A 16308-nucleotide genomic window follows, 5' to 3' on the forward strand; every position below is an offset into this window, starting at 1 on the left:
TACTGTATACACGTCGCCGTATATTGGTCTATTAGCCCACCTGAGAGTTGTAAACACGTGATTAAGGAGCTCTAATCTAGGTTAACATTTAACACATGGCTGTACAGGTAACACGTAAACTGTTTATAAATCAGTGAGAAATGTCTCCATAACTATGTAGTGTGTAACAACTGGACAGTTCATTTGTCACGCGTGTCATTCGACCTAATGTCTACGTAACACGTCTTACCTTTTAAATGAACAAGCGAAATTATTAACATAAAATCTGGTCAAAAAACGGTCCCCGCAAAATTCCATATGTACCATCAAATGACATCGAGGGCGAGTTTTTATCAGCTCACGGTGTAGGTGAAGGATAAGAACCTTCAATGGGTTTTCTCAAAACAAAAAACAAAAAAACGTAAATCCAGAGTGTTCCCGACATCCTCGTACAAATTCCCAACCACAGATAATTGATAAGTGTCCGTAACAAGTAATCTAGGGGTCATAGGAATGTGTCAAAGTCCTGTGTTCCTAAACGAGGTGTTAGTGATTGTACGGAACGACAACTCTGCCAGAAATCCCCTGGTGATCGAACTAGTGCTAACCACTTCATTTACTTTGCCTTCTCTCAGCTTACTAAATGTGATTATTTACTATGAATGACAATTGGAATCAGTTCAGTGCTTGAATAAAGAAACGTGTTTTAAGGGAGATAGCTCTAACCCCAAACGGCAATGTTACATATATCCTTAAACAATTGACTGTAATGTTAGCATTAGTATCATCTATGAGTGTACTCATACTGAAATAAACAATCCATGTCAAAGGTCCCCGTCCATACAAACATCCTAAACGTGCATATCGTCATACGTCGGATTGTCGAGGTCAAAGGTCTCCGTCCATACATATCCTTAATGTGTATCATCGTCACACGTCAGATTGTCGAGGTCAAACAGGAAAACTAATAAAAAAATGAACCAACACTGATTGTATCTGTGTTTTTAAACAAATGAAATGCTACATGTGCTCGCTAGAAAGATCCGAAAGTTTTTGTTGTTTTTCTTCCCATAACTAATTTCCCTCCTCAGTACATGTCAAGAATTTAGATATCCATATAATATATAATATAAGTCCGTGGTGTAACGTATTCTAAATGCGTTAATAAAATTCATGAAAGTGTCATAATGGGATTTTAGAAATAAAGATATTTGAAACAAGCCCATAATATTATATTTAAATGGTCTCAGAATTTATTTTGTTATGTCCGTGATATTTCCTCGTTCTATAATAAGTGGTGAATCGGTAATTATACAGGTCAACTTTTACAAATTTTAAATACATTTAAAAAAAACCAGGAAGAGTTTTCAGAAATCCCTATAAGAACGTCACATGATTACTTACTGTGTTGAATTACAGTGACATATTACGCTATAATGCATGTTTGTTTGGTTTATCGCCCCGTAAACAACCAGGGACATTTTAAGACAGAGTCTCCGTGTAGTAGTTGGTGACTACCTCAATTAACATCATATTCGAGGCCCGTCGCATTCCATCCAGATAATTAGGGTAAAGTAGGTTTTTTTTCTTCATTTTTTTCATTTTTGAAGATTTTTGAACAGTACATAATACATTTACAATTCAATTTATCCATACATCATGCATACAATCCCCCCATTCTTCATAATTAGTTAAAATTCAACAGTATATTGAAGATGATTTAAAAAAAAATGGTATGTACTGTATTTATGAAAGAAAGAACGAGGGATAGAAGAAATTACAGGAAAGAAAAAAGAAAGTCATTGTGGAGAAAGAATTGTTGAATAAGAGGGAGAAGGGTACATGAGGATTTGACAATGGGCTTGATGTATTAAATATGAAATAAGTGAAGCTGATCATCATATTGCCAGGGACTTTGATAAGATATTGATATTGCTCTCATGAAGCACTGTGGCGCCAAACCCATTTATCAGAATTCCGTACGGTAAGAAAACAAAGCAGACGGCCAACTGTCGATCAGTGACTTTACTGTATTAACCCGGGTAGTTCTAGACGATTACGTCAAGGTTCAGAATAAAATTCGAGTCACCACCGTAGTTCAGATTTTGATAGCGTTACTTAACCCGGACTTGACCACGAGTAGAGACGCTTGATCTTCCGGAGTACCTGGTCTTATTACCATTGTGCTTTGTCAAGGGTCTCCATGCAGATATGTATTTAATGCGTGTATTGGTATCGTTTTGTCAATTCTGAGTAAGAACTCTTTTGTTATTGATGGAGTCATCCGAGATGTTGCTATTGTCCCGAGAAAACGATATTTCTAACAGGTATACCAATCACGTGATTTACTCGGCCAATCACACCTGAGAGAGTTTGTATGCTCCCTTTCTTTAACAAGAATCTCAAGTGATCAAATATTTACAAGTTCGGCTCTTCTGAACTGTTTTATGAGCACTGATATGATAGCAATATCACACGGGCTCCTTTCTTCTGTATAAACCGACAATATAACTGATAGGTCTGCCAGGGAAGGTGAGCACACTGGTGTGGCCCTTGTTAGTTTACACTAGGTACTTGTTTTATCAGGATACAATAACTTTACCTGTGACCTGCATCCATACAAGCTAAATATGATACAGTATTGCATCACAAATGTATCCGGAAAGATTCTGGGTTTTAACTTTGTATACATGTATTTGCTTGAATTTGATGTTTTTTATTTACATACACAGGAACCTGAGAATATATTACAGTCTAACGGAATATCACTATTCTATAACCACCAGGTCAAAATACTCATAGAATTATACAAATTAGCAAGTCCCTGAGCTTAACTACACTGTCTGATTGTGTTATTTGTGAACTTCAAATTGTTCATCAACATTTATTTCTCCCTGGTATCTATCAGACCCGTGGACCTGGTCAAGAATGTTGGTCTAGCATATTTTCCTTTAAATAAATCTCAGAAGTTTGATCGTCCACAAAATTGTGATATGAAATTTCATTGGTTTAGACATTAACTACGACTATCAAAATGGACAACGTCCATTGGGCGACATTTCACTTATTTTATATTTGTACAAACATAAACTACATAATAACGCCATACGAAGATTTTTTTTACTGTAGATTTTTCGAATCAATTTGCGTTAATCAAACGCAAATCTGACAAATCTACTTGAATATGATTTATTAAACATGGAGGAATAAACATAATCATGAACATTCTGGAGAACAGCAGTGCGTCAATTGAGAAATGACCCGGAAAATATATATTCACAAAAAAATAATAGCTAATAGTAAGTCGTTGAAAACAATCGCAAATTGTTTTTTCAATTAAAAAATTGCTTTCTCGGTTTTTTTCTTCTTTTTTTTTTATTGGGAAAAAAGTTTACAGAGAATAAATGAATAAAGCGAGTTTTAATATAGATATCTACAAAACATCAACTATTACTCCCAGTACATTGTATACCCATAGTTCACTATTACTCCCAGTACATTGTATACCCATAGTTCACTATTTCTCCCAGTATACCCATAGTTCACTATTACTCTCAGTATACCCATAGTTCACTATTACTCTCAGTATACCCATATTACACTATTCATATGAATATTATGTTGACCGTTCCCTATAACTCGCCGAGACAAAGCTAACAGGCCCAGATGACACGGTCGTTGTTACTGTTGACACGATCTAAAAGTTATGACTTCTAAAGTGAAATAGTAGTAAATCTCAGTCAACTCGTCAGTAAACAATGGATTTATCACAAGGAAAACAAACCGTAAAATCGAAAAGACAGCAATAATATTTAATTTTGTTCATCTAGAAAATATGAGCCCCAAACACTTACACATGTTCTATGTAAATATAGGTATTAAAGTTATGAAAATATCATATTTCACTCCGTCGCGAGGTTTTATATGACAAGAAAAACCAGCCGTCAGATTGAAACAGCATTTAAGATAGATAGTCCTTGAGCTCCGTATGCGTGCGCTAGCAAAGATTTGTATTTTCTGTCTTGTGTACATCTGCCAATACACGTATTAAAAATACAATAAAGAAATTCACCTGGTTTTACGTTTGCCTATTTTGAGGGGGAAATGCACCCACGTGAAGCGCTTCTAATCGGAATGTAGAGAATGTGCAGTGTGCTTTATAAAATGCCAAACGGTTTTATCTTGCACAACGCCCCTCGAATTTATGCGATGACGTGGCGTCTGCCCCTCCGTCCGCCATCCTACCATCCTACTCTTTAAAAAAAAATGGTTTTAAAACTTCTTTAAATTATAACTTAGGTATGTGATCTCGATACGTGGTATGAAACGTCTCGGATGCAGAGCTACCAATTAGTTTGTTAAAATAAATAAACATGGCCCACGTTTAAAGTACCGGGAGTTAAAAGTATTAAAATCGATCAATGAACTTGGTCCAAGTTCAAGGCCACGGAAGTCACGTGTATTAAGATCAATAGATAAACTTGGTGCAGAACGATAGTGTATAACGATAGTGTATAACGATAGTATATAACGATAGTATATAACGATAGTGTATATCGATAGTGTATAACGATAGTATATAACGATAGTATATAACGATAGTGTATAACGATAGTATATAACGATAGTATATAACGATAGTGTATAACGATAGTGTATAACGATAGTATATAACGATAGTATATAACGATAGTGTATAACGTGTATAACGATAGTGTATAACGATAGTGTATAACGTGTATAACGATAGTATATAACGATAGTGTATAACGATAGTATATAACGATAGTGTATAACGATAGTGTATAACGATAGTGTATAACGATAGTGTATAACGATAGTATATAACGATAGTATATAACGATAGTGTATAACGATAGTATATAACGATAGTGTATAACGATAGTGTATAACGATAGTATATAACGATAGTGTATAACGATAGTATATAACGATAGTATATAACGATAGTGTATAACGATAGTGTATAACGATAGTATGTAACGATATTGTATAACGATAGTATATAACGATAGTATATAACGATAGTATATAACGATAGTGTATAACGATAGTATATAACGATAGTATATAACGATAGTGTATAATAGTATATAACGATAGTGTATAACGATAGTATATAACGATAGTGTATAACGATAGTATATAACGATATTGTATAACGATAGTATATAACGATAGTATATAACGATAGTGTATAATAGTATATAACGATAGTATATAACGATAGTATATAACGATAGTGTATAACGATAGTATATAACGATAGTGTATAACGATAGTATATAACGATAGTATATAACGATAGTGTATAACGATAGTATATAACGATAGTATATAACGATAGTATATAACGATAGTGTATAACGATAGTATATAACGATAGTATATAACGATAGTATATAACGATAGTGTATAACGATAGTATATAACGATAGTGTATAACGATAGTATATAACGATATTGTATAACGATAGTATATAACGATAGTGTATAACGATAGTATATAATGATAGTGTATAACGATAGTGTACAACGATAGTATATAACGATAGTATATAACGATAGTATATAACGATAGTATATAACGACAGTGTATATCGATAGTGTATAACGATAGTATATAACGATAGTATATAACGATAGTGTATATCGATAGTGTATAACGATAGTATATAACGATAGTATATAACGATAGTATATAACGATAGTATATAATGATAGTGTATAACGATAGTATATAACGATAGTGTATAACGATAGTATATAACGATAGTATATAACGATAGTGTATAACGATAGTGTATAACGATAGTATGTAACGATATTGTATAACGATAGTGTATAACGATAGTATATAACGATAGTGTATAACGATAGTATATAACGATAGTATATAACGATAGTGTATAACGATAGTGTATAACGATAGTATATAACGATAGTGTATAACGATAGTATATAACGATAGTATATAACGATAGTATATAACGATAGTGTATAACGATAGTATATAACGATAGTATATAACGATAGTGTATAACGATATTATATAACGATAGTGTATAATGATAGTGTATAACGATAGTATATAACGATAGTATATAACGATAGTGTATAACGATAGTATATAACGATAGTGTATAACGATAGTATATAACGATAGTATATAACGATAGTGTATAACGATAGTATATAACGATAGTATATAACGATAGTATATAACGATAGTATATAACGATAGTGTATAACGATAGTGTATAACGATAGTATATAACGATAGTATATAACGATAGTGTATAACGATAGTATATAACGATAGTATATAACGATAGTATATAACGATAATGTATAATGATAGTATATAACGATAGTGTATAGCGATAGTATATAACGATAGTATATAACGATAGTATATAACGATAGTATATAACGATAGTGTATAACGATAGTATATAACGATAGTGTATAACGATAGTATATAACGATAGTGTATAACGATAGTGTATAACGATAGTATATAACGATAGTATATAACGATAGTGTATAACGATAGTATATAACGATAGTGTATAACGATAGTGTATAACGATAGTATATAACGATAGTGTATAACGATAGTATATAACGATAGTATATAACGATATTGTATAACGATAGTATATAACGATAGTGTATAACGATAGTGTATAACGATAGTGTATAACGATAGTATATAACGATAGTATATAATGATAGTGTATAACGATAGTGTATAACGATAGTGTATAACGATAGTATATAACGATAGTATATAACGATAGTATATAACGATAGTGTATAACGATAGTATATAACGATAGTGTATAACGATAGTGTATAACGATAGTATATAACGATAGTGTATAACGATAGTATATAACGATAGTATATAACGATAGTATATAACGATAGTATATAACGATATTGTATAACGATAGTATATAACGAAAGTATATAACGATAGTGTATAACGATAGTGTATAACGATAGTATATAACGATAGTGTATAACGATAGTGTATAACGATAGTGTATAACGATAGTATATAACGATAGTGTATAACGATAGTGTATAACGATAGTATATAACGATAGTGTATAACGATAGTGTATAACGATAGTATATAACGATAGTGTATAACGATAGTATATAACGATAGTATATAACGATAGTGTATAACGATAGTATATAACGATAGTGTATAACGATAGTGTATAACGATATTATATAACGATAGTGTATAACGATAGTGTATAACGATAGTATATAACGATAGTATATAACGATAGTGTATAACGATAGTGTGTAACGATAGTATATAACGATAGTGTATAACGATATATAGTGTATAACGATAGTATATAACGATAGTATATAACGATAGTGTATAACGATAGTATATAACGATAGTGTATAACGATAGTATATAACGATAGTGTATAACGATAGTGTATAACGATAGTGTATAACGATAGTATATAACGATAGTGTATAACGATAGTATATAACGATAGTGTGTAACGATAGTATATAACGATAGTATATAACGATAGTGTATAATAGTATATAACGATATTATATAACGATAGTATATAACGATAGTGTATAACGATAGTGTATAACGATAGTGTATAACGATAGTATATAACGATAGTATATAACGATAGTGTGTAACGATAGTATATAACGATAGTGTATAACGATAGTGTATAACGATAGTATATAACGATAGTGTATAACGATAGTATATAACGATAGTGTATAACGATAGTGTATAACGATAGTATATAACGATAGTGTATAACGATAGTATATAACGATAGTGTATAACGATAGTGTATAAGATAGTGTATAACGATAGTGTATAACGATAGTATATAACGATAGTATATAACGATAGTGTATAACGATAGTGTATAAGATAGTGTATAACGATAGTGTATAACGATAGTATATAACGATAGTGTATAACGATAGTGTATAACGATAGTATATAACGATAGTATATAACGATAGTGTATAACGTGTATAACGATAGTGTATAACGACAGTGTATAACGTGTATAACGATAGTATATAACGATAGTGTATAACGATAGTGTATAACGATAGTGTATAACGATAGTATATAACGATAGTATATAACGATAGTATATAACGATAGTATATAACGATAGTATATAACGATATTATATAACGATAGTATATAACGATAGTGTATAACGATAGTGTATAACGATAGTATATAACGATAGTATATAACGATAGTGTGTAACGATAGTATATAACGATAGTGTATAACGATAGTGTATAACGATAGTATATAACGATAGTGTATAACGATAGTATATAACGATAGTGTATAACGATAGTGTATAACGATAGTATATAACGATAGTGTATAACGATAGTATATAACGATAGTGTATAACGATAGTGTATAACGATAGTATATAACGATAGTATATAACGATAGTATATAACGATAGTGTATAACGATAGTGTATAAGATAGTGTATAACGATAGTGTATAACGATAGTATATAACGATAGTGTATAACGATAGTATATAACGATAGTGTATAACGATAGTGTATAACGATAGTATATAACGATAGTATATAACGATAGTATATAACGATAGTATATAATGATAGTGTATAACGATAGTGTACAACGATAGTATATAACGATAGTATATAACGATAGTATATAACGATAGTATATAACGATAGTGTATATCGATAGTATATAACGATAGTGTATAACGATAGTGTATAACGATAGTATATAACGATAGTATATAACGATAGTATATAACGATAGTGTATATCGATAGTATATAACGATAGTGTATAACGATAGTGTATAACGATAGTATATAACGATAGTGTATAACGATAGTGTATAACGATAGTATATAACGATAGTATATAACGATAGTATATAACGATAGTATATAACGATAGTGTATAACGATAGTATATAACGATAGTGTATAACGATAGTGTATAATAGTATATAACGATAGTGTATAACGATAGTGTATAACGATAGTATATAACGATAGTATATAACGATAGTATATCACGATAGTATATAACGATAGTGTATTACGATAGTATATAACGATAGTGTATAACGATAGTATGTAACGATAGTGTATAACGATAGTATATAACGATAGTGTATAACGATAGTGTATAACGATAGTGTATAACGATAGTATATAACGATAGTATATAACGATAGTGTATAACGATAGTATATAACGATAGTGTATAACGATAGTATATAACGATAGTATAACGATAGTATATAACGATAGTATATAACGATAGTGTATAACGATAGTATATAACGATAGTATATAACGATAGTATATAACGATAGTATATAACGATAGTGTATAACGATAGTATATAACGATAGTATATAACGATAGTATATAACGATATTATATAACGATAGTATATAACGATAGTGTATAACGATAGTATATAACGATAGTGTATAACGATAGTATATAACGATAGTATATCACGATAGTGTATAACGATAGTGTATAATGATAGTGTATAACGATAGTATATAACGATAGTGTGTAACGATAGTATATAACGATAGTATATAACGATAGTATATAACGATAGTGTGTAACGATAGTATATCACGATAGTGTATAACGATAGTATATAACGATAGTGTGTAACGATAGTGTATAACGATAGTGTATAACGATAGTGTATAACTAGTATCGGGGTATAGTAATAGTTATTAGATATATAGGATTATGGTCTTTGATACGAGTGACGTGACTATCAAGTTTATTCGAATGAATCACGACTTAACGATTTTTTTTTCTGGTGTGCAATATTTTCTGTGATAATAAGTTAACAAGTTTATTGTAAGTGTTGTTGAAACCTTCCAACACAGCTCCAAACATCAAGTGTAAATTTAGATCACACTATCGAGTTGTTGTTTAATAAAAGTGACCTTCATCCATTCTGAAGGTCACGCAATGTGAGGCATGTTTACTAATAATATTTGAACTATACAGGCCCAGTAGACACCTTGCCATTTCCCCTGGCCGCATAAGACATCACCGTTGTAATAGGACTGGGATACACATCCTCTCTCTCTCTCTCTCTCTCTCTCTCTCTCTCTCTCTCTCTCTCTCTCTCTCTCTCTCTCTCTCTCTCTCTCTCTCTCTCTCTCTCTCTCTCTCTCTCTTTCCCGACAAATTTTCCTTAATCATTTTTTACATGTACTATTGTTTACACAAATAGTAGTTATCGCTTGGAATCATAGAAAAAGTTTCTTTTCATATTTGATAATAAATTAATTAAAGTTTCGTGTGTGCAGATTTTGTGGACATAACGTATAGTTTTCAATAGACTACATGCCGAACAAATAGGTTCAATGCCAAACAGAGAAAGACTTTGAATTGTTAAAAGGCCTTTTTTTGTAATATCAAACTTTGTAAATCAGTTTAAGCAGATACAGTCTTTCTTTATTTGATCAACAGAAAATGTGCTTAACCGCGACAATATAACTTCGCTGGCGCATAGCTATAATAAGCTGTTATCTAATGTGAAACTAAAAACATTATACCGAGCTTTTCGACTGTATGTTTATATACTAACAGATGAATAATAATGAATAAAAGTGCAGTGTATCCTAGTGTAAAAAATATCTGTTTAACTTGAAAAAAAGGCCTACAAAAAACACTTAAAAAAATTAATGAAAAGACGGTACCAGTTATTTGTAGTATGCAATCCAAACCAAATATATACTGAAAGGAAAAAGAAACATCATAAGAAATTGTCCGACTAACAGGAATTATCCCCGACAGAACATTTATATGACAATTTGGACAGAAACATAAGACGCAGGCCGAAACTTTCAATTAACATCGCTCAGTTGACGTTGGATGTGGAATGGAATCGTATATACCAATGAGAAGGGTCAGCCACTGCAGCTCATACACGATATTGATGGGCCAGGACGCTATTCATTTTGAGAGGGAGTACCATTGGATTAACCTGAAATTTTACTAAACTTACATGAATGAGTGGTTTCTCTTAAGTAAAGTTCCCAAAACGGATTGGGATTTCCACGCATAATGTATACAAACACCTTCATATCTGCGTTTGCGTGAAAAAAAAGGTCTGTTTATCAAAACATATAAATGTTGAGTCGATATCACAGGGGCTTGTCACAAAATCACAGCCCCAAGGTCCGTATATGTATATCATAAGGAATGTTGGACAGCTGGATAACGATTTTGTGGTAGGCCCATGTAAAAACATTATAAAATATAAGAAGTGATGATGAGATGAAAAACAACTTACCATCCTTAATGACAGTCCCGTCCCAGCAAGGAAGCGTGAGACTGTGGTACCTGCGCATGCCCGTCCCCTGGGTTGGAAGCCTCAGAGTCTTTCCGTCCATAACAACTGGACCGTAATACGAAATACATCTTTCTTTCGGTACAACACCTTTGTCGCTCGTCTTCATGTCGGCCTCGGTATCAGAAGATGACGATGATGAGGATGAAGACGAAGATGACGATGAATGTGTCTTTTTCTTTTTTCGTCTTTTAATTTTATCGCTGTCATCTTTGATGCTACCGTTTTTATCTCCGCATTTGACGTAATAATTATCCGATGGTTCACTCGAGTTTGATTTTGCAACCGGAAGTGGAGGAGTTAACGGAGGCGTGGTCGTTCCCTTTACCAGACCTTCTACAAATGACGCGGAAACGGGACGAATGTTCATTTCGGCGCTTACAACTCGTCTTTTCGGGATATTTTCTATTATCTCCCTTGGTCGAAATGTTTCTGCTTTGTGTTCAGTAGGTGTTTTATCTCGACTTCCGGTTAGGTTGTCAGTTATTCCTGCCACATTTTGTACTGTGTTCGATGCACTTCCGGGGAAACTGTCACTACGCTCGACGTTTTGTTTCAACTGACCGGAAGTAAGGTGTTTAGAATTTTTCGGACTTTTGGGGCTTCCCTTTGACTTTCTCTTGAATTTTTCACTGATAGATCGAGCCAAGTCTTGGCCGTAAGTAAAGCTTAAAGGCCGTATGCGCTTTTTTGTAACTTTTGGAGGAGTGTCTTCGGAACTAGCTCTCCGCATCTGCACCTGCTCCTCCTCCGACAACTTCCGGTATGTACCCTGGTGCTCATCTTGAACGTTGAAAATTGTATCTGAATATTTCTTGCCGAAGCTAGATCTCTTCTTCATTAAACTCATTGTATTAATTATTCTAATCACGGACTGTTCTAATTAAACCAACACAATAAACAGGTCACATTGTAACTATGCTAAACATGCACGCATGTGTTAGGAACATGTGTGGTCCAATTACCTCGAAAACAAGCACGCATATTTGGAAATATTTAGTTTAAAATGTTCCAATGAAGAATATACTTCCATCCAGTCGAAAACACAAAAATAGTCGAACTTAGACTGAAAAACGGCACTCGTGCTAGGCCAAGCAAGGAGTGGTCCTCAGGTGTGCCCATCAGAAAGTGTCGCCAGGTGTATAGCGGGCTGTTGTTTTATAGAGAATATTGTATATTTAACAAGAAAATTAGGTATGCGTGCTACTAGGACGAGAGCTAGGGAAAAGCACGCCGAGGAATGTCTAATGTGGCCGAGACTTCACACAGGACCCATAAAACAATAACAGGGTTATCTTACACTAAAGCTGATCGGTAAAATTTACTGGTTAATTATGTTTGCGGTGATAAAGGATGGAGTCTGTTATATTGTAGGTAAACATGTACACTACATACACGGGTAAACAGAGGCCGTGTCATCTTGGCTCTATATCCGACATTTCCTAGCCCTGTATGGCAACTGTTAACTAAATATGAAACTAGACATAATTGACAGTGAATAAAAACACAACCTCGTTTTTTTTTTTTTTTTTTAAGATCTGATAAATTACTCGCATCTGTCTTTTGTCTTGTTTATTTACATCCATGTGTGTTGATGAACCATTACAGCTTCGATAAATAATTATAAACAATGTAGAATAAAATTGGTGACATACAAGAAAATTAATTACAAAACTAAAATAGATAATGGGGGACAAAAGGAGGTGTGACATTTTACATACAGCGGAGACATTAGTGAGAAATGAACATGTAACGTCTTATTATCTTCAGTAACCGAACACCACAGGGGCATATTTAGTCGTATATATATATATAAAATAGCCAGAAATACCTAAGACTTTACATATAAGTATTTCTGGCTATTATATATATTTATATACAGTGTTCCACTGTGTGGTATATATTTATATATATAAGACTAGACATGTACCTGCGGATACAATATACAGTATTCCTCCCTCAATACATATATGACACATTGTTATATAGGCCTGTAGGCATTTATTTGCTTTAATCCAGATAGAAGCACCCCATACCCCACCCCCACCCCCACCCCACCAGCAGCGTCTCTTTCTAAAATCGTGGTCAGGTGGCATATTGGTGGTCGAGTGGCATATTGATGGTCGAGTGGCACATTGGTGGTCGAGTGGCACATTGGTGGTCAGATGGCACATTGGTGGTCGAGTGGCACATTGGTGGTCAGATGGCACATTGGTGGTCGAGTGGCACATTGGTGGTCGAGTGGCACATTGGTGGTCGAGTGGCACATTGGTGGTCAGATGGCACATTGGTGGTCGAGTGGCACATTGGTGGTCAGATGGCACATTGGTGGTCGAGTGGCACATTGGTGGTCGAGTGGCACATTGGTGGTCGAGTGGCACATTGGTGGTCGAGTGGCACATTGATATCACACTTGCTTTTCACCTAGGTGGTCGTGGTTCGATTCTCCGATCGGATATCACTTAGTCCACGTTTTATCGTGTGATATTAATGAATATGTGATATCTCGTACTGAAACTGTGATATCTCTTACTGAAACTGTGATATCTCTTACTGCAACTGTGATATCTCTTACTGAAACTGTGATATCTCTTACTGATAATATGACTATATCTTACTGATGATGTGATATCTCTTACTGATAATGTGATATCTCTTACTGTAACTGTGATATCTCTTACTGATAATGGGACTATCTCTTACTGATGATGTGACTATCTCTTACTGATAATGTGATATCGCCTATTCAAAACTTCTAAGTGAACGATATCATTCAGTCGCGTAAACGTTATCACTTAAACAACTAAATGATGTCACCTATAATGTAATGGTTACAAACTTTGAAGTGATATAATTTAGTTAATGTTTGAATAAGACATGTATCACTAATATAAATGATAAAACGTCGCCCCATGAGAAACAGTCACTATATCTCTGCTAATCGAGAGATACAGATTTAAGATTTTATCAGGAAAACTGAATAATAACAATTGATTCCTCATCACAGTTGATAATGATATACAGATGGAAGTTAGCTAATGTACATAACAAATGATATACAGATGGAAGTTAGATAATGTAAATAACAAATGATATACAGATGGAAGTTAGATAATGTACATAACAAATGATATACAGATGGAAGTTAGATAATGTAAATAACAAATAATATACAGATGGAAGTTAGATAATGTATATAACAAATAATATACAGATGGAAGTTAGATAATGTACATAACAAATGATATACAGATGGAAGTTAGATAATGTACATAACAAACGATATACAGATGGAAGTTAGATAATGTACATCAACAATAATATACATATGGAAGTTAGATAATGTAAATAACAAATGACATACAGATGGAAGTTAGATAATGTACATAACAAATGATATACAGATGGAAGTTAGATAATGTACATAAATGATATACAGATGGAAGTTAGAAAATGTATATAACAAATGATATACAGATGGAAGTTAGATAATGTATATAACAAATGATATACAGATGGAAGTTAGATAATGTATATAACAAATAATATACAGATGGAAGTTAGATAATGTACATTAACAATAATATACAGATGGAAGTTAGATAATGTACATAACAAATGATATACAGATGGAAGTTAGATAATGTACATAACAAACGATATACAGATGGAAGTTAGATAATGTATATAACAAATAATATACAGATGGAAGTTAGATAATGTATATAACAAATGATATACAGATGGAAGTTAGATAATGTACATAACAAATGATATACAGATGGAAGTTAGATAATGTATATAACAAATGATATACAGATGGAAGTTAGATAATGTACATAACAAACGATATACAGATGGAAGTTAGATAATGTACATAACAAATGATATACAGATGGAAGTTAGATAATGTATATAACAAATGATATACAGATGGAAGTTAGATAATGTATATAACAAATGATATACAGATGGAAGTTAGATAATGTATATAACAAATAATATACAGATGGAAGTTAGATAATGTATATAACAAATGATATACAGATGGAAGTTAGATAATGTACATAACAAATGATATATATATGGAAGTTAGATAATGTACATAACAAATAATATACAGATGGAAGTTAGATAATGTACTTAACAAATGATATATATATGGAAGTTAGATAATGTACATAACAAATAATATACAGATGGAAGTTAGATAATGTACTTAACAAATGATATACAGATGGAAGTTAGATAATGTATAACAAATGATATACAGATGGAAGTTAGATAATGTATATAACAAATAATATACAGATGGAAGTTAGATAATGTACTTAACAAATGATATACAGATGGAAGTTAGATAATGTACATAACAAACGATATACAGATAGAAGTTAGATAATGTATATAACAAATAATATACAGATGGAAGTTAGATAATGTACATAACAAACGATATACAGATGGAAGTTAGATAATGTACATAAGAAATGATATACAGATGGAAGTTAGATAATGTACATAACAAATCATATATATGGCGCGGGAAGGATGTCATGATTAAATATTGCCTAGGCAAAATTATTTCTGCCTAGCCAAAAATCGAATATTGCTCAGGCAAAAATATTTCTGCCTAGGCAATATTCGATTTTTACCAAGGCCAAATTATTTCTGCCTAGACAAAAATAATTTTGTTTCGATTATTGCCTAGGCAAAAATCAAATTTTGCCTAAGCAGAAATCGAATTTTGCCTAGGCAAAAATATTTAATTATGACATCCTTCCCGCGCCATATATATCATATATCATAGATATACAGATGAAAGTTAGATAATGAGATTATTGTCTCTCAAGTCTAAAACATCTTTTTACATAAA

The 16308-nt window shown here is 32.4% G+C and overlaps 1 protein-coding gene across 2 annotated transcripts in view; it reads right to left on the reverse strand.

Annotated features, from left to right (window-relative positions):
• LOC117339440 overlaps positions 1-12657 on the reverse strand; it is a 46538-nt gene extending 33881 nt beyond the window's left edge. For both annotated transcript variants that reach the window (XM_033901020.1, XM_033901019.1), the window contains exon 1: positions 11376-12657. In XM_033901020.1, coding sequence (XP_033756911.1) covers positions 11376-12282 — 907 coding nt within the window. In that variant the 5' untranslated portion in view covers positions 12283-12657. The remainder of the gene's footprint in view (positions 1-11375) is intronic.
• Positions 12658-16308: the final 3651 nt, after the last annotated feature.

This window comes from Pecten maximus, chromosome 12 (assembly GCF_902652985.1).
Source record: "Pecten maximus chromosome 12, xPecMax1.1, whole genome shotgun sequence".
Taxonomy (NCBI): domain Eukaryota; kingdom Metazoa; phylum Mollusca; class Bivalvia; order Pectinida; family Pectinidae; genus Pecten; species Pecten maximus.